At 41.3% G+C, this 22,966-nt stretch overlaps 1 protein-coding gene across 1 annotated transcript in view; it reads left to right on the forward strand.

The window, feature by feature from the left end:
* The window catches only part of STYK1 (serine/threonine/tyrosine kinase 1), a 37,917-nt gene extending 25,339 nt beyond the window's left edge, over positions 1-12,578 (forward strand). Inside the window, exons 6-10 of the mRNA XM_018566646.1 lie at positions 1,966-2,049; positions 5,255-5,463; positions 10,578-10,618; positions 11,770-11,866; positions 12,117-12,578. Of these exons, the coding sequence (XP_018422148.1) occupies positions 1,966-2,049; positions 5,255-5,463; positions 10,578-10,618; positions 11,770-11,866; positions 12,117-12,321 (636 nt within the window). The 3' untranslated portion in view covers positions 12,322-12,578. The remainder of the gene's footprint in view (positions 1-1,965; positions 2,050-5,254; positions 5,464-10,577; positions 10,619-11,769; positions 11,867-12,116) is intronic.
* The last annotated feature ends 10,388 nt before the right edge of the window (positions 12,579-22,966 follow it).

Consider the following 22,966-nt stretch of genomic DNA (forward strand, 5'->3'; position numbering starts at 1 on the left):
CACTCCAGCCACTCCTCAGTTTCAAAAAACCAAAGGGCATCTCTATTTAACCAGTGTGTGAAGGACATGCCCAGCCTTCCCAAGCCACAAATTGGAAACAAACATTTGCAATGTGAAATTTATTGGAATTGTAATGTTGGAATGATCTGTGGATAACCAACAGTACCACACCTTGTCAAGCTTTACAGGACAAGCACAACTTTCATATGTGGGTTTTATAGAGAGACAGTGCTGCATTTAGACTAGACAATTCTGTGTTAATAGGATTGTCATGTGCCTATACAATGACATTGCTCACCATAATTGCAATAATAATAATTATCAGTGCATGATTAGCTATTTTTGACCTTCAGAAAATACGATTTTGACTGGTTCATGGTAGTGCTACACAGAGCAATAACCTGGCGCTGTGGGAAGTAGTACAAAAGTAACAGCTATGAAGGTACTACAGCTTTTGTTTTCATGCAGAACAGACAAACCTGACATATCTATATAATTTGTTTATATGACAGCGCAGCATTCATTACAAAGCTTTATGCAAATATGCTATCTGTAGGGCCATATATCTATGCAGTAGGAATGTACAGTACTAAAAAATGCCCTCTAATACTTTGGTTAGCGAAAAACCAGTAATAATGAGTTCTGTATTTTATGTATTTTGGCAAACTAAGGAGAAACTATAAAGGTTTTGGGGCAATATTATTGTGAACTGGATTCTCAGAGCACCACTGGTTTTCTTAAGATAGAGCACTGCAGTACCTTCTGTCAGGCACTGAGACCTCTGGTTAAAACCTCTCATGAAGGGAGGGGGTTAGTCACCTGTTCAAATTTCACCTTGAGCTATTGAGCTCTGTATACAACAATCTTCTTACAACAAATAACTTAGGAGACTTAGCTCTCATTCTCACCAGAATGCTTATGGCAACATGCATTGCACTGTGTTTTAGAAGGATCCAGTTCAATTGACTTAAATTGTACAACTTAAAATAACACATTCAAAATGCAGCATGCAGGATTGTTTCCAATGCAAAGCAACCAAGCACTCTGATGGGAATAGGTCCAATGCCAGCAATTACTTTTCTCAATTTCGTGTATCCTAAAAGGCAACAAAATATTTTCCACCAGTTCAAACGCATTTGGGAACCACAGTTGACATATTTACTCAAGCCCTCATGAAGCTCTAATTATCTGAGCTTCATACTATATAGTGGATTCAGCCTCCGACTCAGGAATCGGGTTGGTTCCCTAACCACTCTTCATCACCTTTTCCCTCCTTTCCCTCCCTTCTTCCACTGTTCCTCTTTTTCTCTTCAATACCCACCAATTTTTTTTCTTTTCTCTGTACCTCTCTTTTTCGTTCTATTAGCTTTTGGGACACATACTCTACTTTAATGCTAAAGTTAACACACCTGGATTAGATTTGGTCTGCTTTCTAGGTCACTGCCCGTGGACCCTGCACCATCATCTTTTTTTAATGTTCCTTAAGATGCCGAACACCACTCCCACTGATATATCCACTTGCGTGTCCCACTATAATAGGCCTGCATCCCTGTTTCTTCACCTTCGTTATGTTTCTACTAATTTATTTGTTCCTTCTGTGTATGCTGTTACTGTTTATTTGTTACACAGAATTAAACTTTATTAAAAATGTATTGAAAGAAAAAAAAAGGCAACAAAATGCATGACAGCATGGCTGGTGAGAACAAAGCCAAAGTACATGCCCCAGGGAAGCTACAACATGCACATAGTTATGCTGAGAATAATGATTTAAAGTGCAAAGAAATCAGACGATGATGAAAAAGTTCCTATCCTTTATATATCACAATGTTATGCTTATTTGGAATGTAATAATCCTCAGTAAACCCCCTGCTATGCGCACGTAGACAGTAAAGGATGATTGTCTTATAAGAGTGCTTAAGTAGGTGTCATAAATGATCATTTCACCATGTTATCTTTATCTTTCAGGATGTTGTGTCACTGCATGGAATCCTCTATGACATTACAGAGTGCCAAGTTTACATTATCGCTCTACAGATCCTGTCAGCACTGGTATATAAACTTGTAGATGGCATGTTTTTTATGCTCTGCCATCATTATACCATAACCATACACACTGTAAACCAAGGCTAGCCCTAAGATATGTAAAAATGTTACTTTTATACAGTATGTGCTACTGCTGTGCACTGTGTGTGTATGTCATTAAAAGAGAACTATGGGGTGATTAAATTACCCTCATCCCCATAGTTAGAGCCAAGATGTGACATTGAAACTCACACATAGCTCTATTGATCGGGAAGTGAGCGAAAACATACCGCTGCTTGCTCACTTCCCAATCATCTCCCTGCGGAGAGCAGTGACTCCGGCCACTCTACCCACAGGGATTTCTCCCCCTCCCTTTTTCTGATCCTCCTGCGCTGACTGGTGGGATGGACAGGGGAGGAGGTGGGCATAGCTGGCTCTGCCTCTAGATAGGCAGAGCACGCTGTCAATCTGCCAGTGGGGTGGATCTCAACAGTATTGTCGCTATATACTGAGTTTTGGGTCATGGGAAGATGTTAGTATATGTCCTCCCATGACCCTAAAGAGCACTATGGGCAAAAAGGGTTACCCCATAGTTCTCTTTTTTAAGCACAGTGCAGAGGGAAGATAATGCTATACTAAATAGATTACAGAGCACATCAAATTTTCTACAGCAGGCTCTGACAGAGCTGAATACACCAAAAACAGCATGACCCCCCTCCTAAACAAAACATTGCTGGCTAGGAGGTGGGTGGCCCATAATGCACCACTATTTCAACCCACTTAAAACTTGTGATCAGAGATGGGAAACTTATAATGCACCCCTACCGGGGTCCTATCTATATCCTTTAACTTAACACTAGGGGGTCACTGTAACTGTACACTAACCAGTTGTAGCCTGGCAGACTAAATTAGCCACTCCATAGTCCTCTGATTCTGGTGGAGCTGATCATAAACTTTGCTTTCACCTCATGAGTTGTTGCTGTGCAGTCTGTATTATGTACCAAGCCGATGTAGACAGGCGGACCAATGTGTGATTAATGCCTGGAAAAGTCTGCACTTCTCAATCTCTATCCAGCAATTTTACAGTCCATCTAAGAAATTGACTGGGTCTAGCTTTGATCTTAGCTAGCTATATCTGTGGTTATGCCCTGGTGTCCTCCTCAAAGGTATGGCATGGTACATTTCTTATTGTCTTTAGTATTACACTCTCTACTGATGTTTGCTTGTTAAGTACCAGTCACAGTGCATAGCAAACCCCTCTGTCCTATGGATATAAACTCTTTTAAATATGTGGTGCTGTTGCTGTGTATTAAATGTATATGTATACTGCAAAACACAGCGTTTTAACAAGGCAGATTGCAACTCAAAATGGCTACGCCTGTCCACAATAAGGATATACATTTCACTTTTTAATGAAAAGAGCCATACAAAAACAATGTTACTAGAACCAGTAGATTGGATTAGTGAAGTAGATTAGACACATTGTACTCCCACTAGGCATTGATTTGCAGTACTGGACATATTAATTGCCAAGAGATAATGCAGACAGGACATACTGTATATAGGAATAACCGAGGCCAGTCAGTAGCAACTGTTTATAATATTGCATGCTGCCAGTTGCTTGTGTAATGGTGTTGCTTGTGGGTTTGTGACAGTCCGATGGTAAAATACTGTGCTTTCTTGATGTTATGCAGTATTTAGATTTCTTCATTATGTTGCCTTTTTCTCTGATGCTCTGTAATATGGTTAAAGATCAACACCAGGCATTTAGAAAATTAACCCTCGCAGTTGGGCTATTGTCTCCCACCCCCGTTTTGGTCTAAAGGTCTCAAATAAGATCTAAAATAAAATACACTCACCTGATCGCCTGAGCAGTGACCGCTCACCTCTCTTCCCCTCTGCTCTGAACGTGGTATGTCCCTAGGCGTCCTCACATCTAATACAAACAAATGGACCTCGCATAGATGTGATGATGTCAGCGATGCATAGACCACCGGAGACCGGGGTAGAAGAGGCTGCAGGGACTGTTCTAGCAGCCAGATGGGACAAAGGATCAGGTTAGGATATTCTATTTTAGACTTTATTTTTATACCCTAGACCAGGGGTGGGGCATCTCCAGCTGTGGTGAAACTACAAATCCCATGATGCATTGAAAGATTCTCAAAGCCACAGGCATGATTCGCAGAGACAGAAGCATCATGGGATTTGTAGTATTACCACAGCTGGAGGGCCGGAGGTTCCCCTCTTCTGCCATAGGCCAAAAGGAGCACTTAACCCTTGCAGTGTTGAGATAGCCCCAATTTTTAAAATTGTTTATTACAGGTATTTATATAAAGCCGACAATTCACACAGCTCTTTACATAGTTGCACATTCACGTCAGTCCCTGCCCTCAAGGACCTTACAATCTATGATCCCTATCTCACATTCATACATACAGGGACAATTTAGACAGGAACCAATTAACCTACCAGCATGTGTATTGAACCGTGGGAGGAAACCAACACAAGCACAGGCAGAACATGCAAACTCCTTGCAGATATTGTCCTGACCAGGATTTGAACCGGGGATCACCAGTGCTGCAAGGCAGAAGTGCTAAAGCAGACGTTTAGGGTTTTTTTTTGCTATGGAGTCCCTGGAACCAATGAGGTGTGTCCCATTTTCTGGTGGCTGCTGCTTATTGCAGAAAACCTTCCATGAGTGCCGCCGGATAACCCCTACATCGTTTAACGTCCAGTGCTGCTGGGGTTAATAGAAGCCACTGCCAGTGTGAAAGAGTCTGCAAAAGTTGCTCGCCTGCCCTTTCCTCTTCTCACCTCTAGTAATAGAAATTGTGCTATTAGTTTCTGCAATAAAAAGCAACCTGTGAATTGAGGAGGTAGAGTCTATTATTCATCTCCCCATCCTCCAATCACAGGTCATTTACATTGTACATCTTCTGTAAATGGAGGGCAGAGGAGGAAGCACCGGATGGGCAGGCGAGCGTCGCAACTTTAGCAGACTCTTTCACATTAGCAGTGATTTCTGTTAAGCCCTACAGTACTGGACGATCAGTGCTGTAGGGGGCATCCAGCGGCAGTCATGGGATGATTTCTACAATAAGCAGCCGCCATCAGTACATGGGACGCATCTCATTAGTGGTAAGTTATGTCCCTGGGGTTGTATCACACAAAAAAAAATCAATAAACCTCAAGTTTAACATGTCTGACCACAACCACTCTGGTTCCTCCACAGGAATTTCTACAAGAGCGTAACCTTGTGCATGGAGATGTAGCAGCCCGAAATGTTGTTATTCAGCATAATTTTACCACTAAACTGACTGGACTAGGAGGAGCCTGTGAAATGCACTCCAGAGGATCTTTTCCCATCCGGCGACCTACCCCTCTAAAATGGATGGCTCCAGAGCGCCTCCTTCATTTGTCTGCTTCCAGCAAATCTGATGTGTGAGTTCTCAATAATATTGTCCTTTTTTTATCACTAAGCCATTGAAGGAGAAAATATTTCAAGACAATCAATGAAGCCTACATGTTCTTACACTTGCTATTACATTCTTCATCGAGAAATTGAGATAATATATTCTTGCAAATGTCATTTAAAGCAACAGTGTGAATGTCACTTAGCTTTTTCTGAATGAACTTTGTGCCTCCAAAAAAAGGCCTGTTCCTTAAAGTGGACCTTTACCCCCTTTCACTTAAAGTCACAACAGCATGCAGCTCTGCATACTGATTTAAAACCATCTTCCATTCATTAGTTAAACTTGTTTTTTGTTTACTTACAAATAGAGTTCATTCACTTCCTGGTCCAGTTCTGGCACAAATTATGTAATCGTGCTCAAGCATTGCATCCTGGGAAGGTTACATCAGCAGAGCATTGCTGGGAAATCTCATCTGTAATCTCATGAGATCTTAGGGAAAGGAATTTTTCTCCCCTGAGATAATGTGCATGGTCACATGTCCTAGTCACATGTGCCAGAGTTTCAGGAAGTAAATGGAGAGCTAGTAACCTGCCCTTAGTAAACATTGACACTGTCAGAAGACTGTGAAAGAAAAGAGAAATAAGGAATGCAAAGAATACAAAGCCGGCAATTATCTAGAAGTATGTGTTTGTAGATTGTCATTACTAGACATTTCTAAAAGTGTGTTTGTTGTTATTTATGGGTAAAGATCCACTTTAAGTACAAGAAAAGGGCAGCTGATGCACTCTACGTTGGAGTGTATGTACTAGCTGTATTTCTATACTTGGAAAAAATTTATAAAAATCTTATGAAACTAAAAGAAAAGGGCAGCTGGCCTAAGCAAAACACTTTTTTTTACTTGACAGCTTATACGAAACAAACATGTAATATCTTAAAGCTAAACTCCCAGCACAAACACTGTTATTTAAATATATTCCTCAATAGCCATAAAGCAGATAAATCCACGTTGTGTGCACTGAACGCCTTCGGAAACCCAGATATTACCACATGCTATCCGGATGTAATCGTACATGATTAGATGATTGTCCCTGGACGCAGAAAAGATGCATCCAGGGACAATCATCTATTCAATCCATATCCCTTTGCACTCCTGACTGGAAAAAAAAACAAATAAAATGGAGGAGCGTGCTGCAGCAAATGCAGATGGCGCCGCAGCAAATCCGTGAAAAGTGAAGAAATCACCGGCACTCCAGGTTCACGAATGTCAAATATCCTTTATTGACATCTTATTAGGTCTCACAATGTGTGGCGACATTTCGGAACCCAATTTGGTCAGAGTTTGCCTGAGGAAGGAACCAGATGTGATAGCATATTGGCAGTGGCAGGTACTCTTTAAGGTGATGCTGGGGGTCCAAAAGACCCCTAGTATCATCTTTACACTCTAAATAAGCTATTGAAGTGCAGATCACACTTCAATAGCTTATTTCTGAGCTTCAGGAGCTTAGCAATGACAGCTATGGGACCAGAAGTGATGCAATACATGTTGCTCCCATAGTACGGGGAGGAAATTGATGAACGGACGTTCACCGATCTCCTCCCCTGCTTCCTGCCGACACACAGCAAGCCGGTCCTGGGCCCTTAGGAGGGGCAGCGGAGCCCAGGGGAAACAAAGCGCGGGGTGGTGCGGCCTGGTTACCAGATCGTGAAAAAGCGATCTGGCAGCAGCTGGATTATCCCGCCATGGGTCGTGAAGGGGTTAACATGCAAGTATCTGCTGCTGACTTGGCCTGCCTTCCTTAAAAGAGAACTATGTGGTAAGTGTTTTTCCCCATAGTTCTCTTTAGGGTCACGGGAGGACATATATCACGGGCTACTGCCTGCAATATACTGAGAGCGCCGCATGTGTTCGCTCATTTCCTGAGCAATAGAGCCGGCATGTGACAGTTTCTTTGTCACGGGTCGGCTCTAACTATGAGGATGAGTGCAAATCACTCACCTCATAGTTCTCCTTTAAGCTCCTTTCTCCTTTAAGCTGGATCCACCCAGCTGCGTGAGTGACAGCTGGCTCTACCTATCTAGAGGCAGACCCAGCTGCCTCTACCTATAGGTAGACCCGGCTCTACCTATCTAGAGGCAGACCCGTCCGTTTCTCCACTCAGCGCTGGAGGATCAGAGAGGGAAGGGAGGACATCCCTGTGGGGAGCAGTGACTGACAGTCACCGCTCTCTGTAGGGAGATGATCGGAAAGTGAGCGAGCGACGGTATGTGTTCGCTCATTTCCCGAGCAATAGAGCCGACATGTGACAGTTTCTTTGTCACAGGTCGGCTCTAACTATGAGGATGAGTGCAAATCACTCGCCTCATAGTTCTCCTTTAAGCTGGCCATTTGGCAGCAGGAAAACATTTGTATTCTGGACGTTTGGTCGATTATTCTAAAAGTTAATGGGGTCAAATTGATGATCATTTTCAACTGCAGTGATGGAAAAAAGGACTGTGATATCATTATGGAAAGGTTCTCAAGAGATTTTTTTGTAGGAACATTCATACGAACATCTACCAGTGTATGGCCAGCTTAAGTCTCTTCTGTCTACTCTACAGATTACTCTCATTGTAATCTGTACATCTGGATACAACCTCTCCTTATGGCTTGGTGCTGTACCTACCTAGACACCCAATACTGACTCCCAGCCTGCTTTCCCGACCTAATCCCCACCGAAAAATCAGTTTTGATAGATATGCTATCATCTGGTTTACTGCCCTCGGCCTTTCTTTGACCTCCCCGCCTGCCATCTGGTACCTTACACCTGTTTGCTGGCCGCTGCCAACCACACACTGTTTCACTATGCCCATTTCTGTTTATCTTGGCACTCATACCACTCTTTCTCTTTAAACACCGTGTCCCCATCTTCTAGGTGTGCCATAATAAAAAAGTGCCTGAAGCAAGATCTTCCATCACATCAGCCTTCCACCCAGATACGCAATATCTCTTCTTTATTGTGATAGCATACAAATATTTATGCTGAATATCATTGTTAGTAACTACCTGACCTCTCCTGTGATAACAATGTATACAGCTTGTCAAGAGGAACATGAAAAACACTCATAAATTGAACTTTACAAACTACATTCTTTTAAAACTTCCTGTTAAACAACATAGCACAATAATGACTGATCTGTATGAAATTCACCATTAATTTGACTGTATAGATGTATTCAGAAGTAAATAACATGGGGTTTACTGGAATCTACATTTATATTGCCGCTAGTTAAATGAATACATAGAATTTATAGAACCTCATGCACATAGCATCTAATGGATTACACTAATGGTACCCTGAAATATTTGTATAAAATGTTCACATGGGATTTACCTGGTCTGAGATACAGTTAAAGTGGAAGAGAGTTGTGGACGTTATAGCTTAAAGCTGAGCTCCAGGCAAAATAACTAACTACTCATTTGCATTATATATAAGGAATCTGTTTTACCTGCCAAAAGAGTTATATTTCAGTCTATCTAGTTCTGAGATTTACGCAGCTTTGGCTGGAAAGGGAGGAGACCTGATCTTTCTCTGATGGAGTTTCACTTTTACTTATAGTTCTCCTCTCCAACCCCACTCTGTGACTGGTTATTGAAGGTCTGTTTTTCTATCAGCATGGGCTGAGCACCGCAGCACATCCTGATTGGCTCCTTGTGCTGCTTCTCCCTCCCTTTCACTAAACCCTACTGTACAGTAGACTACAAGAGGCTGCAGTGAAGAGAGATGCAGCAGATCGATAAACTCATTTCGTTGTCACTCTCTTCTTCTATTAGCACATTAGCACTGTAGCACAACTGATTGTCTCCTTGTGCTGCTTCTCCTTCCCTCTGTTTACTCAGGTACTTACACTGCCTGCATTAGAAAATACATTTAAAGCTGGAGAAAATGAAATGTTCCCCTCGCAGTGGGTCACTTTGCTCACTGCAAGGGTTAACCTATCATTTTGCCTAGGGGACGATGAATAAGGTGATATGCTTACCTTATTCCTTGCTCCTGCAGGCTTCCTCCTCTTCATGAGTCCTGTCCCCCGACGTCTCTTCCCTTCACTGTCCGACTGGTCGCAGCTCTCTGACGTCATCCTGTACAATGCAGGACCAGCAGTCATGCATTGTGTGATAGGATGCTGTTTATAACCTTGAAGTATGGGACAATGAAAGAGAGCATCAGCTGCTGGGAGAGCAAGGAATAAGGGGATTATGCCACCTTATTCCGCATCCGCGAGGCAAAACCAGCAGCCAACCCTTGAAGTAGGGAGTGGGGCCACTACAAGTTAGAGGTTTTCCTTCTCTGGAGTTCAGGTTTATTGAGGTATTATTGAATACAGAGCTGCATTAATCTGTGGATTTAATATTTGCCTGGAGTTCAGCTTTAATTATTGGATGTTCAGTTTTATATCAGAAATTGCTTTTCACTATATTCCCAATCTTCCCAAGCTCTCTATATAAATAGCCTTGATGGACAAAGCTTTACTATGCTGCAAATAGACTTACTTCAACTGGAGTTACCCATATAATTCTGTGGCAAGTGGTTACAGATGTTGGGTCCTAATTTTATATTCCTTTCTTAGTAGAAACAATATGTGAATTTGTTCATTGTTATCTTGGTTATGGTTGCATGGATGATTGGGCCTATTTATTTCCCTTGTGGATTCTTTGGGGTGTAAGGAAGTCTCACATGGGATGGGGAAGTGAGTCCATGACACCCAAGGGGGGTTGGTTATGAAATCACATCTTCTGTTTTGTAATCCTTATATAAGGGAATAGCATTGATATATTTACTGTCATTATCTACTTTTTGTTTACTTCTCAGTAGAATGGGACACCATCCAAGAAATCACGGACAATACCCTTCCCTCCTCTGTTTGTCTAGATAGATAGATAGATAGATAGATAGATAGATAGATAGATAGATAGAAAGTTTTATGGAAATTTTTAAATCTTGAACGTGAATGGTTGTATGGTCAATGGTCAGATGTACAGTATATACCATTTCATGTATTGCTTATAAACTGTTTTAAATCTTTATTAATTTAGTTTTGTACTGATGCCTGTTTAATATTTCATATAAAGGGTATTTTTTTAATTATTTCTTCTCATTTATTTAGATGGTCCTTTGGAATTCTACTTTATGAATTGGTAACTTTAGGTAAGTGTTGATGTCTGTAAAATAAGATACTTGTAGATTTAGCTATGATGATCATTGTGATAGCTATAGTGTTAGTAATTATTATTGTTACTATGAGTATTATTATTATTATTACTACCAATTTGAGCATAAATACTATCTTATGTGTAAAAACTGGAAAAAGAAAAGTGTCTGTGCTGGCCATAGCAACCCAGTTTACATTAAAAATTACAGGTGTAATTTTCCAGCACATGTGATCGAATTACTGTGCTACTAATTGGTCAATTGAGGAGGCTGAAGGAATGCAGATGACATAGGAAGCTGCAACCAGGAAATAGGGATGTAAATTATAACATGGTCAATACAGAACTACAAAGTAGTTGGAAGGGAATGTAATCACTAGTGCATTTAGCTGCCACTTTAATATGAATCACCTTTGCAACCTTGTATAATTTACATCCCAGTTAATCTCCTTTATCCTTTTTCACATTATTTTTACCAGCCCTTAATTTTTTTGGGTTAAATAAAAGCTACACAGAATTTCACCTGTCTCATGGTAGTAGCATAAAATAAATTGAAAATACACTTAGGAGTCTATATATAAATACTTAGCAGTGTACCCTTACCCTGCAAATATCTGTAAAAGTTTGTTTTGGGTCAATAATGCCAAAAATGAACCTTCTTAACATCATACCATTTTTTACCATATTTGACCAAAAACAGCATTTTTGTTAGCACATGATTCAGCAGAACCTAACCTCATTTAATAAGCAAAGTAAAAAGTCACTCTGGCTGCAAAGAAGTGCGTTGTTGCCCTTAGCAATATAATTCCAAATGTGCCACACTCCGCAGATCTTTACCAAAGATAAAATATTTATTTATAAGGCAGATAAATACTGCTTGTTCCTCTCCACATAAACTTTAACATCTAACGTGTTTCACCATGTCTGCTTACTCATGTGAGGAAGCCCTTATGGTGAAACGTGTTAGAGGTTAAGGTTTATCTGGAGAGAAAACAGTAGGTATCTGTCTTACAAAAAATACTTTATCTTTGGTAAAGGTCTGTGGAGTGTGGCACATTTTGATTTATGTGTACCTGGAAGTTTTAGCCGCAGTGAATGTTTAACTGATAAATATGCGCCTAATCATATCTTCTTGCTCTTCTTTTTTAGGTGCTCCTCCATTCCCAGAGGTTCCTCCTTCCAGCATCTTGCAGCATTTGCAGCGTGGTAACATCATGAAGAGGCCCTCCAGCTGTAAACAGAATTTGTAAGGGAATACCTTTTTTTTCCCTTCTACTATTGTTTTTAAATACATATACTTTATGTTAATGTCTTTGATATATCAGGCAAATAGAAAAAAATGTAAGAGAATGTGGTGGTGATGATTCAGTGATGGCCAATTAGCTTTCATTTACTAATTTGGTCTAGAAGAATGACAACTGGGTCTGTTTGTTCTATGTTTGTCTGTTATACATTCTTTGTTTCATGTCGCCATTGTCTTATAATTTATTTTGCAGATACAACATTATGAAGTCTTGTTGGGCATGGAAGGTATCTGACAGAATTTCCCTTTCTGAACTACGTAAACGCCTAGAAAATGGGAAGAAAACATCGAATGATAGGACGGTGCTGCAGGTCCCTGAGCTGGTGATTCACGAGCTGTATGAGGGCGTAGCTGGGACTGAACCTGTCAAAATGGAGACTGATTACACTGTTCTTTAACAGCAATGCCAATCAGAGATTGACCTGGCTGGTTACAAAATGACTTGAAATTATTTATTTTCGTGAATCATCATTTTTTTTTCTTTTTTCTTTTTAATATATGAAGGGATATTTTTATGTACTATGAAATAAGAAAGACAAATATAAAAAGGACTCTGATCTAATCATGGGAATGTTACATTAACATTTCTAATCTTTTTTTCCAACGGTCCCTGGGCAGTGAAGAAAAGACCATACTCCCTTCTGAAAAATCTCTGTCACCACGAATGCTGATCGGAGGATACAACTACACTCTACTGTTACATTTCTAGTAACTTTTTATTTTATTCTTATCTCTGTTTACAAAAATATTTTATTTTTTATACTTTTCCACAGCGTTTATAAAACAACAATAGCTGTCCTAAACTAAAAAAAAAAAAAGCTTGGTCTGGTATCTGGTATATACCAGACGTACCTGCTTTACAATGATGTTCCTGTCTTAGAGCCGTGGAAAGCTTTGCTTTAAACTTTATAAAAGACTACAATAATTAAAAGTGTTTTGCACTTTCAAGAACAGTTGGAACCTGATCCTTCACTGTCGCAACAGAGGTCCCCCCAGGCATTTTCTCTGACAACAGCTCATCTGCTTATGTATATTGTCCTGTGGACAATTTTATATACTGGAATTAGTTTTCCATGACTGTGTGCCAGTTGCCTGGCCCCCACTGGCTTTAATGGACCCAAAACCAGCACTCAGACGGTGAAGTCAGAGAGAAGTTGGAACAAGCACGTGATTGATTAAGAAAATATTCAAATATTGAAGCCACCAAATCAACATGACAGACCAGCAAGTACAATTTTCAGAAAAAAAGCTTAACAATGTCAGCCTACCATTTCCCATTAAAGTTTATGTCAAGGCAAAAATAAAAATCACCTTTAGTTCATCTCTGCAATACATGCAAGTTCCCCTATGCTTTATCCCTTTAAAGCCTGCAAGTACAGAAAAATAACTGTTGATGTGCCAGAAACATAGTATGCTCATATCTTTCTTACAAAGCACATGGTATTAGCCCTGCCTACCTGATTCCTGATGGATTAGAAAGAATGCAGACCTCTCATCATCCCCCTACACCTCCTCCTTATCTCCATAGCCGCTCCTTGTGCACAGGATGAGAGTACAGCATCAGCTTACAAGAATTCTGTCAACATCAACAGGTATTTTTGCCATTATCATACAGATATAACAAAGCACTTTCAGTGGTATATGTAGCAGACCAAAAGGGAGCAAATAAGAGAAGTTCATTGTTATAGTTTACATACACTTTAACGCAGATTTTCTTCAATGGAAGTCACAAAAAAGTCTGGTTACAATTCATCTTAATTGGGGGTCCATTGTTCTGGAAACCAGAACACCTCTTGAACTGTATATATCTGCAAGAAATAAAATTTTAATTTTTTTACTATCTGAAGTCCATAAACATTAAATCATGTGTCTTTAATGTAAATGTTTCTAAATGAGCTCCTTGTTTTCATACACCTTTGAATAATTAACAGTAAGATGATTTATACTCCTTTAATGGGCTTTTGTTAGTGGTCATCTTTTTATGAAAAGCATCGCATATAGGTCAGGTTTTTTTTTCTCGGTTTACCTTTTATTTCCATTTTACATCAGACTATGCACATATTATTTAACAGGCAATTCTTCCCTAAATTGAAGCTGTAACCAGGTTATATAAATTTTAAAATGTTACATATTTTTTAACAAGCAGCACATAAGCGTCAAATCAAGCCCACACTGACCTCTGTAGACACAGCCACAGTGGTACAATGCATCCTCAAATTTTACAACAGAGGCATTGGAATGAAAGTTGTTCTCCCCTTGCCCAATCTGGCAGCAGGAACCTGGTAGCCTGCCAACCTTCTAATGTAAACAAATAGCATGTGTGAACTCCACCTTAGAATCTCATTTGTGATCTTTACGAATGAATTACTCAACAGTACCTGCAGCTACTCCCAGGGGCCCTTTAAGGGGATCTTAAAGCAGTTAGTTGGAGGCAGGTTTCCCAGTCATGCGCTTACTGTGAGTGGCTGCCACTGCGGCCACATGGTTGGAAGGCTGTCCCACAAGTTGCTGATCCTAAATGGTGACAGTGACAGCACAGTCACTGTGCTTGAAGCACACCTGTGAGCATGCTCTCGGCACAGAGCAGCAGTACTGGCTGACACATATATATGACACATATATATGCTCACTGTTAGGGCCCACCCTATGTGCTGCATCATGCATGCATTATGCCGGCAGGAAGAGGTTGAAGTTCATGGCTTTGCTGCTGTTTGGCTACTGTCTGGGAGGAAAAATTGACCAAGCAGGTTAGAAAACCTATTCCATTTGCTTTTATTCCCCCCTGAGATGAGATGTTTTCAGTGCTTATTTGCCCAGTCCCCCATCTTTCCAGCACTTGTGAAATATGTTGTCCTAAGGGTCATGGAATCTTGCCTAAACCTCCTACCTTCTAATGCACATGGGCACTTTTTCTTGTGAATGGATTGGCTCTTTATGGTTCTTCATGATAAATGCTCACAAAATGGCTGTCTTCAACCTTCAGCAACACATCAATAAAGTAGGGTGAGCATATTTAGATTGTAAATCAAGTTATGTATAATGTTACAACTGTTAAATTAAGTGGAATTTATTATTCAGCACCTTATAAAATTCAAACGGGTATTCAGGATTTCCTTAAAATTTAGTCACTGCTTCACCTTACCAATTCAACTGTACATAGTAATCTATAATAAAAAAATTCTTGATTGGAGCCCGGGCCCCCCTGGGCCCTCACACAAAGACTGGTCGTACCCCCCCTGATGGTGGCCCTGGCCTGGGATTCTGATTTTTAGTCGCGACCTCCCTTCCCCATTCACTTGACCCACACATTAAGGACCACTGAGGACCAGAGGAGCTGCAGTTACAGAATACTCCAGCAGGTGGCACTACATACAAAAATGAATGAGAGGAGGGAGCCCTTTGACGTAGAGGAGTCCAAAACATTGTTGAGTAGCTATTGAATACTTTCTATTATATAATAGAGACCTAACAACATTACTACATATACCTAAAATGTATATGCAACATGATTAATGCCACTTCAGTTGCTGAGGAAGAGACCACAATCTTAGGCACATTAATCTCAGACTGCTTAAAGGAGAACTATGAAATGAGTGATTTCCAATCACCTCATAGTTCTAGCCGACCTGTGACAATGAGACTGTCACAGGTCGGCTCAGTAGATTGGGAGGTGAGCGAACACATACCTGGTTCGCTCACCTCTCGATCCTGTCACGGCTCTCTGCCTTGACAGGGGGAGGGGCTGGATTCCCCTCTCCCCCCTCCGATCTGCCAGCGCTGACTGGCGGAACGGACGGGGGAGGGGGCGGGTACAGCTGGTTCTGCCTCTAGATAGGCAGAGCCAGCTGTCACTCACGCAGCTGGGCGGATCCCGTCATCTACGTCGGCGTCTCAGTATACCGCGAGCTGTAGCTCGCGGTATACTGAGCTTAGGGTAATGGGAGGATGCTAGCTTGTGTCCTCCCGTTACCCTAAGGAGAACTATGGGGAAAAACACTGGCCCCATAGTTCTCCTTTAAATAATAATTCCACTTTTGTAGAGAAAAAAATGAATCCTCTCTTGGTGATAAATGTACTGTACATTACAAGGATTTTAACCAACTTTGTTGCAGTTTCCTACCTGTTTCTGTTCTGAAGAAAAAGCTGTTTGCTGCAGCATGTCCTTTCCAAACTGATTTCTGAATGGGAGGGTCTGGGTTTTTCATAACTAGCTGGTGGGCTTCTTTTAAAAAGGAAAGCTGCAGTGTCGGAACATCATGTCCACTACACTGTGTATAGAATGTGATGAGACCTTCGACTGCTGCAGCAGAGGGGGAGAGATGCAAGAAGAGCTAAAGAGTTCTGCTTTAAAGATTTTTTTTATTTTGAAAGTGGAGTTACCCTTGAAATATTGTAAAAAAACTCAATGTTGCACATTTTCTGTATTTTTTAAAATATGTTATATTTAATAAAATATTTTTGTTTGTTAACTGTTACAGTTATCCATGCAGTTATGTTTTTATTTGTTTTTAATTAGTCATGCTCAAACTTAGGTTGATATATTTGACACACAGGTAGAGGTTTAGGGCAGCAGGCATTCTACAAGTGCAGCCCGATGACCTGCTAAAAATCAGATACTCTACTGGGTTATACAACAGTACTGTCAGACCATGCAATGCCATCAGCTGGTAGATAGGCCCCAGTATGCAAAGCATGTGTAGTGTGACACTGCTACAATTTAAAGCACATTTACACCCAAGAACAAAAACATCATTTATTGCAGCTTACCATTCCTTAGACTTGGTGGCGGCTTTAGTTATGTTATTTCAGGACTTTCTCCTTTAGTTCAAAAGTTTTTATTGTTTTCCAAAATAAAGAAATAAAGAAATTCCAGCGTACATAAACATCATAAACAATGAAATCGAGGCTGTACATACAGCCCTATAAATCAAGAAGGACTTAAGCACATTACAATCTGTGTTATGCATGTCGCAGGAAATAAACCGTACACAGCTAGTCACACAGTGTATGTTAATCAGTCTTCTGTTACAAACTATAAAGCGGTGGTCACACCACCTTTCAGGCTTCGCCTGAACACAGTGAACTTGTGAAGGAGACACAGTTCAAAGAAAAGGGGATGGAGAGGGAGGAGTGGGAGAAAGCAGGATGGGTGACAGGGGCTACAGGTCTGACGGAGAGTTAAATGGTGAGCGAATCCAAATGGAAATTTGGGGGCATATAGGAGGCAACCCAGGGCTCCCATATTTTTTCGAATTTGGGCAATGAGTTTGACTGGATAGCCGACAGTTTCTCGAGGAACATAATCTGTGAGACTCTTGGTTTGACTGCTGCAAATGGGACCGAGGTAGTACGCCAAGAGCGTGCAATCACTCTCCTGGCTTCTGTTAGTATGTAAGTGACTAGTTTAAATTGAGTCCACGAGCATGAACCCGGTTTCTTCCCGAGCAACGCCTCAGTTGGATCCTTACGGAAGGAACGACCTGTTACCGTGTAAATTAGCTGATACACCCTAGACCAGAACCACCTGATCTTGGGGCACTCCCACCATATGTGGAGGAAGGTCCCGTCAGTCTGGCAACCCCTAAAGCAGAATGGGGATCTGGAGGGAACTGCACGGCGATTCGCAGAGGAACCAAATACCATCTCATTAGGATCTTAAAACTCGCTTCCACCGCCCGTACACATGAAGAACTTTTTGAGGTCGTGCTCCAAATTTGGGACCATGTGTTCTCTCCAATAGGTCCTCCCAGTTCCTGTTCCCACTTGAGGGCTTATGGAGGAAGATCAGTCTATAGAGAGTCCATCAAGGACGTATATAAATGTGAAATGAGATCTGGGCCTCGAGGTTGAAGCGTCAATAATTGTTCAAACGGGGTCATAACCGTCAGGTCCCTGGTCGGTCCAGTGCACTGCCTCAAAAAGTGTGTAATTTGCATGAATTGGAAAAGATCTCTGGATGTAAGTTGGTGTTTCCCCTGTAATTCCATGAATGATACAATCCCTGCAGTTGTATAAAAATGTCTAGCTTGAGCTAAAGATCGAGCTGCCCATTTACGAAAAGCTGAGGGATGTTCATAACCCGGAGGGAACAGGGGGTTCCCCTGTAGAGAAAGAAGAGGCTTATGTGGGGATATCCATCGAGGACTTTCTCCTTTTATCAGGGTACCGTGTACAGGCGTCCTCACACCTCATGCAGGTACCCACGCAGGATGACCAAATTAATATGCCCACACAGGATAGGGTTCTATGCACAGTTTATTTGTTACCATCAAACAAAACTACTAACCCCCTCAACCCCCCACAGGTTTAGCAGTGAAGTGACAAGGAGGGTTAACAGGAGGGCAGCACGGTACAGAAACAGGATCCAAGAAGAGTGGTCGGGTAACAAGCCGGGTCGGTGACAGGTCTGCAGATAGGAAGCTGGGTTCCGGAAGCTGGGTTCAGGAAGCAGTCAAGTGCAGGCGACACAATACTGAGCCAGCTTCCTGACTGCAGGGAGGGCCTAAATACCCTCCCAGGAAGCACCAGGTGATGGGATGATCACTCACAGCTGGGGCACACCCGCAGGTGAGTACTGGAGCTGCAGGTTCCTTACAGTCACTGGCTGCTGGAGACAACCGCAGGCGAGCACAGGAACTGCAGGACCTGGCTCCAGCGCCACCTAGGGGTGCTCTGGATCCTGACACCTTTATTGTATATCTGGTGATCCTGTCCTTTCCTAGGGTGACAACACTCACTCTCTGCACTTCTTCTATAGAGGAACTGAACTGTCACCCTAGGACAGGACATGTCAGAAATCTTCTACCTCTCCCGAACTCCATATCTTAGTCTGGAAGTGTTTTGTAGTCCAGAGAAGTGAATTGGGCAGGGCTGATAATGCTGCTTAAGATAACACTGCCGAATGCATAAAAACACTCACAGCAGGGCGCAAAACTGGTAGGGTGGATGATTAAACATTGGTATTGACAAGATGTACTAGGAAATTGTGTAAAGAAGGGTGCTTACACTTACATTTGTGGGGACCAGGAGAGGGGCGGCCTTGCAGGAAGATCGAGTGGTCCAGGGTCGAAGGCTGAAGGAGTTGTGAGAATTGTCGGCCGCAGTTGGAGATTGAAGAGCTGTTAAGCGGAGGGGAAGGCGAGGCAGTACTATGGGGAAAAGACTTAACCCCATAGTTCTCCTTTAAAGTCAACAGATTTTTTAGCTATTTCAAATTCTGATGAAACCACTTACAATGGATGTTTCTCCTTGATGTTTATAAGTTTTAGTTTCCTGCAGAATCAGCTGGTCTTCTGAGCACTGGCCCTGCTATCCTGTTGTAGGGTGCCTCCTTTCCCTTGCAGGGTCCTATGGAGCCACACTTGTGTGTGCTATTAAGCTGTGTGTGTGTCCACAAAAACACAGGCACAGCAAGGAAAGCCACTCTCCTCCTTCCTGCTCCCCTTCCTTCTACTCCCTTCTCCAAGCTAGTAGAGTGTCCAGTCCCTTGTGATCTTGTACTGGACAGGAAGTTTAGGGAAGCTGAGCTGAGAGAGTTGGAGTTGTTTGAAAACATGACTGTAAGTGCTTGGACAAAAATGTAAAGAAATGCTTTGCAGATCAATGTATAATTGGTTGATCTGGATTCATTATTAAAGAAAAATGTGAAAGTTTAATACTACTTTATATAAAATTACAGTTCAGGTACATCAGATGTATTCTCCAGGATAAGGTTGACAGGATGTTGATCCATCTGGTGGCTCTCGATCTCTGGGGATGTCCTTGGCAATATGAGACGCTGACGTTACAAAATTCCCCTCACAAGCATGTTTACTAAGTTTGGATTTCTTAGACTTGCTGAGACTTGTTTTTACATTAAAATAATGTTAGACATGAAATGGAGACAGTCCTGAAATGGCTGAGACTTCTACAAAATTGAGGGCAATGGGGCGGTTTAGCAATGATCGCCCATAATTTCCCTGCATACTGCAGCCAACCTTTTGTGGCCCATTCATAAAATATAGGCTATGGTGTGGAGCCTGAGCCTTTTTCTTTCTGCTTAACATAGCATTGGAATAGAGCTGGTCACATGACTGTGGCACGTCACATAACTGGACTCTCTTGATTTTTTTTTTTATCACTCATTTTAATAGCCCTCTTCTGGCCTGGAAGACCCAATGCACACTGATGTGCTTTATAAATTTGCTGCGCTTTTATATTGATAGCAGCGGCATATACTCGGTAAGTCAGGAGTGGGCATCTCTGGACCTCCAGCTATACTTTAATTACAAATCCCATCATGCCTCTGCCTCTCGGAGTCATGCTTGTGGCTGTCAGCCTTGCAATGCCTAATGGGACTTGTAGTTTCACAATAGCTAGAGGGGGCGGGAGCTGGCCACCCCTGTCGTAAAGCCATACTGCTGCTTTAGAAATGGACTCCCCATTCTATATACTGTATATCTGCTGTGTGCTGCAAATGGGATTACTGAAGGGAGCTGTGAGAACTTTGAAAAGACTCATTAAAATATACAATTGGTATAGTGATCCAGATTCTGGAAAGATCCATTCCTCATTTCCTGTGCAAGCTGGGTGATAGATGTCAGACCCACTCAAGTATATCTTTAGCTGTTTGCTATTTTCTCTACATAGAGAATGTATTTTTTTTCTAACAGGTTTCAGTCACATCTCCTTCTAGTCGCTAATTAACTTGTTAATGTGGCACTTCTAGGATCATTAGTCAACAGTAATCCATAAAAAAGATTTATATGACAGCCCACATAGAGGGGTAACTCTGACTTGCATTGCACTGAAGGACATATAAGATACAGAAATGTACATACACGCACACAGATCTATCTGTTAAAAAATGTAATGTAATTTAAAACAACACTTATCTTTCAATGATACATAGCTTACTCAAACATTTACCAGTTATTTTGCCAGAAAAGCGGGTCAAGCACTCCCATACACCTTTAGTATGGTAACTTACTATTAGTGTATTATTTTTCCTTGCTTTTATTAGCAGATGCTCCATCTCCTAGAGGTAAAGTAAGCAGAGCAGCAGTATGGAGCTCTACATAACAGGGATAGGCTTGCAGTTATTCTCATATTCCCTTCATGCTTTATATAGGTAAGCTGGCCTGAATACTTGAAGCAGTCAGTTTTGGTGTCAGATCGGGCACAGGACTTGGTAACACTCAGAGCCGGTACAGTGCTCAATGACTAATATCTTGGATTTTAGGGGTTATAGTGAGTTCTGGAGTTAAGGTTAAAGTTTAAGTATACTCTACTTCTATTTAGTCTTCCTTGGTTTCTCATTTCTTTTCTCATCAACATGCAAAATAAATTATGAAATAAAACATTTAAGTTTTAATTTCATACCTTATTTTAGACCAAATAATGTCATCCCTGAGCTTCTGTATAACACGCAGGCAGATCATGAATGGTGGGATGCGCCGACAGAGTGCTGTAGATACTGTAGCTGTGAAAACACTGCCTCAGAACCCTTCTCAACATCACAGTGTGGGAAGCAGATCTGTAAGTATATGTAAGGTGCAGAAGAGAAAGCTTGAGTCTCCTGTCCTGTCACATAAGGCTGCGGCATGTGGTAGAGCTGTGTAAATCTAAAGACTAATTAGCCAATCACACGGCAGTAACTCAATACATTTAGGCATGTAGACTTGGTCAAGCCGAGCAACAGAGAGGGGAAGAAAGGTGATTTAAGTAACTTTGAACGTGGCATGGTTGTTGGTGGTAGACGGGCTGGTCTGAATAATTCAACAACTGCTAATCTACTGGGATTTTCATACACAACCATCTCTCGGGTTTACAGAGAATGGTCCGAAAAAGAGAAAATATCCAGTGAGTGGCAACTCTCTCGGCAAGAATACCTTGTTGATGCCAGAGGTCAGAGGAGAGTGGCCAGACTGGTTCAAGCTGATAGAAATGCAACAGTAACTCAAATAACCATTCGTTACAACCAAGGTATGCAGAAGAGCATCTCTGAACACACAAACATGGAACCTTGAGCAGATGAGCTACAGCCACAGATAACCACACTGAGTACCACTTCTATCAGCTAAGAACAGGAAACTGAGGCTACAGTTTGCAAGGGCTCAGCAAAATTGTAAAATAGAAGATTGGAAAAATGTTGCCTGCTCTGATGAGTCTTGATTTCTGTTGGGACATTCGGATGGTCGAGGTCAGAATTTGATGTAAACAACATGAAAGCATGGATCCATCCTGCCTTGTATCAATGGTTCAGTATCAATGCCACAAATAATTAAAATTAAGATAAAAGGGGTGCAACCCAGTGCTGGCAAGGTGTACCTAATACAATGGCTAGTGAGTGTATATATAAATATATTTGACTGTTTGTTGTTAAAGGCTAATTTTTTGGGATTTTTGTAAATTTTAGGGTTCAGGTAAAGGGGTTTAATGTTTAGGTTTAAAATTAGGGAATGGGACACATAGGGAATACTTACTAACTGTATAACTGTGTACATACAGCACATGTATCACAAGCCCATGTACTGTACCCATTTACATGTACTACCTGAACATTTTATTTTAAAGTACAGATTTAAAAAATTAAAAATACCTCTAGTTTTTACACTTTTTAGGTTTTATTAATTTGCCACTAAGCTGCCATGCGTTTTCCTGAACAGATCCATGTATCTTAAAAAGGCAACACAATCTCCAGTACTTAGCATCTTTTAAATGTGCCATTATGTCAAGCTATGGCTATTCCAGATGTCAATTAAGGAAGGACTCAAGATTCATGGGAGCTTATAAAAACAATACATCCGTGAGAAGCATTAATCCCGAGAAGTTGGCAGTGCGTGTTTTAGGTTCTGCCTGGAAATGAAGTGAATTAATTAGGGAGGGCCACCTAAGGAACAGGGAGGGATTTTCATGACCATGGTGTGTTATTTCTACCACTTTCTGGGTCATTCTGTTGGACTGTAGATCTCTCACTCTTTGGGGGGATTTTTTATCATAACTAAACTTTTTCTTAATATTTTTCTTCTTTAAATCACATTTATCTGAACATCTATTTTTTTA

The sequence above is a fragment of the Nanorana parkeri genome, unplaced genomic scaffold (assembly GCF_000935625.1).
Source record: "Nanorana parkeri isolate BGI_ZX_2015 unplaced genomic scaffold, ASM93562v1 scaffold965, whole genome shotgun sequence".
In the NCBI taxonomy this organism is placed as follows: domain Eukaryota; kingdom Metazoa; phylum Chordata; class Amphibia; order Anura; family Dicroglossidae; genus Nanorana; species Nanorana parkeri.